The following is a 3009-nucleotide window of genomic DNA, read 5'->3' as shown; positions in this document are numbered from 1 at the left end:
AAAGAAGTAATCATATCTATGATATTCAGTTAGGTTTTGAAAGTCAATCAGATTTGAGTAGTTTACTTTCTTTGTTTTAAACTTTAAAATTTTCCATTTGATTAATTATTTGCTATATTAATTATCAAGTGTGATAGCAATCCACACACCTATTAAGAAAGCATTATTGTTAAATGTGAGATCCTCTGAATTGTTCTCTTTGTCATAAAGTTTAAAGTTGACTCACAACTCAAGAAATTGGACCCACTGAATCAAAATTATTCAAAAATATTCAAAAGAATCTCTTCACAATATCAAATTTTCCATGAAAATATTCTATTGCTATGAGAAAAAATTGTTATGCCCAACATTCTTAATTAAAGTTCTACAAGTGGATACCTTCAGAGTACCACAAGGCTGTGCAGCTGAGTGGGAATGTTCTGGGTTAGAAGACAAGCAAATATTTTACCTTGAGCTTCTCTAAGTAGTCTTAATCTAAAGTATGTTTATAGGATTCTGGAGTTTATGAGGCCCTGAGTTTATGTTCACAATTTTGACGATATGTGTATTTTTCTATGAAAATCGTCTATAGATTAAAACAAATTTTCAAATGGAATAGTAATCTCAAAAGGATTGCAAACACTGCACTAACTTTTAGGCATGATCTTTCATATCTCTCAATCCTGGCTTTTTATTTTCATGAATTTACACTAAATAACTCAAAAGGCAGATTCTAAGTTTAATTTTTTGTTGCTCTGAGAACAAAACTGATGATACTAAATCTCAGAGGAGAGATCTCTGTTCATTGCATTGGATATCTCAGAGTAGTTTTCCCAAGACTTAAATATTGTTTACTTAGTTTCTTCATCACAGCTGTCTTCACTTCCTGGTTTCTCAAAGTATAGACAAGTGGATTCAGAAATGGGGTGAAGATGGTATAGAATACAGAGAGAACTTTGTCCACCAGGAAGTTTGTGAAAGGCCACACATAGATAAAGATGCAGGGCCCAAAGAACATTAACACAACAATGAAATGTGCAGTGCAGGTAGAAAAAGCCTTAGAAGATCCTGTAGAGGAGTGGTCCTTGATAGTAACAAGAACAATGATGTAGGAAGTAAGCAAAAGCAGAAAACTTACAAGAGCGATCACACCACTAGTTGAGATCATGAAGATCCCAAGAACATATATATCTATACAAGCCAGCTGAATGACCAAAGGAAGGTCACAGAAGAAACTATCTACAACATTGGGACCACAGAAGGGTAAAGAGAGAGTAAAAGCTAACTGGCTAATTGTATGCAGGAAGCCCACCGTCCAAGAACTTACCACAAGCCCGACGCATACTCTTTGGCTCATAATTGTTGAATAATGAAGAAGTTTGCATATGGCAATGTACCTGTCAAAAGACATGGAAATCAGCAGCACAATCTCAGTCCCAGTGAAGAGGTGCAAAAAGAAGATCTGAGAGATGCATCCCTCAAAGGAGATGGTCTTGCACTGAGTAAAGAAGTCCATGATCATCTTTGGGGTGGCAAAGGAGGACAGGCACATGTCAATGATAGACAGATTGCTGAGCAGGAAGTACATGGGGGAGTGAAGGTGTGGGGTGGACATAACAGTTAGCAAAATCAGGCAGTTGCCCAACATGGTCATTAAATAGAAAATAAAAAACATTGCAAAGAAGAAAATCTGGAGCTCAGGAGAATCAGTAAGTCCAAGTAACACAAATTCAGACACTCTTGAATGGTTGAACCCCTCCATTAATTTGAAGACTCTGCTCTAAAATGACAAAATGGAACAAAATGACAGAGCTAGAAAATGTGATACTTTTACAATTACATATGAAAGAGTTATGATATCAGTTAATAATTTACTACAACATTGATTACCTAAAATCTAACTAATAACTATCTCAGTGAGGATTCTTCTTTTTGGAAGCATTTATCAATTGCTGTCAGAAATCACTTCAATTGGACGACTTCTTGATTTTGACTAGCATTAGTACTTGTTAGGTTATATTCATCACATACCCATAAAGCAATTTTTCTGTTCTAAATACTGACTAAGGAGTTACATAATCCATATTTATAGAGGAAGATAATACTAAGGTAGTGCGCTCTACTTAATAAATGAGGTAAATAAAAATTTAAATAAGGGTTGAAATCTCAAAGCTTTCTGTTAAACCAAAAAAATGCAATTATGTTGAATGCACTATTGTTGAGCACTGGTTTTAACTAACAGTTTAACGTACTGATTTCAAAAGATCCATTTAACATTCTATGAGAGTGATAAATGATTTTTGACTTAAATGACTTCTCATTTTCTCAGGTACAGTAAAATCCAGTTCCATTCTAATTTTGCTTGCACATTTTCAAATTGTTTTATCAGTATTGATAAGTACTAGTTTAACTATTAACATATAAATGATAAATTAATTTCTTAAGTCCATAAAACTACTGATGACCAAAAGAAGTACTTGTAACATATGAGAGTTATTCTCAACTTTGTTACTTTATAATGTCATAGAAACATTTTTTAAAAAAAGAAAAAAGTTTTTTATTCTTTCTCATGCTACTCAAACACAGTTATTTCTTTTAGACTAGAAAAAAAGATTCTTGGACTGAACCAGGTAATATACAAGATGAGCAATGGATATCTTGCAGTACCAGAATATAAGATGCTCAAAACAAAAAAAGCAAACAAAAAAACCCACATTGATGATGGTATGTCAAAGTGAGATCAGAGCTATCTGAAAGAAAAAAAAAACTTTAAGGACTCAGACTCATTTTTCAAAATTGAGTTTTCAATTTACAGCACATTCCAAGTTCTGCAAATATCTACTATGAAGTTTTTCATCTAAGCGACCTCCTGTTTTTCTCATATGAGGAAAAATCTGGATCCATCTCCATCTACTTGCACATGTTCAAAATTTTCTGTCAATATTGATAAATATTTTTAAAATTTGTCAAAGAACAATATTCCAGAAATCTTAAAATTGAATTGTGGCAAAGTGGTTAAGAGGGTTAAGG

The 3009-nt window shown here is 33.2% G+C and overlaps 1 protein-coding gene across 1 annotated transcript; it reads right to left on the bottom strand.

The window, feature by feature from the left end:
• Positions 1–781: 781 nt before the first annotated feature.
• Positions 782–1741, bottom strand: LOC105309157 (olfactory receptor 4K2-like). Its single transcript, XM_011385254.1, has one exon. The coding sequence runs from the start codon at positions 1739–1741 to the stop codon at positions 782–784; it is 960 nt and encodes a 319-aa protein (XP_011383556.1).
• Positions 1742–3009: the final 1268 nt, after the last annotated feature.

Source organism: Pteropus vampyrus, unplaced genomic scaffold, assembly GCF_000151845.1.
Source record: "Pteropus vampyrus isolate Shadow unplaced genomic scaffold, Pvam_2.0 Scaffold677, whole genome shotgun sequence".
Lineage (NCBI taxonomy): Eukaryota > Metazoa > Chordata > Mammalia > Chiroptera > Pteropodidae > Pteropus > Pteropus vampyrus.
The sequence above is the reverse complement of the archived record's forward strand: the minus strand, read 5'-3'. Positions and strand labels throughout refer to the sequence as shown.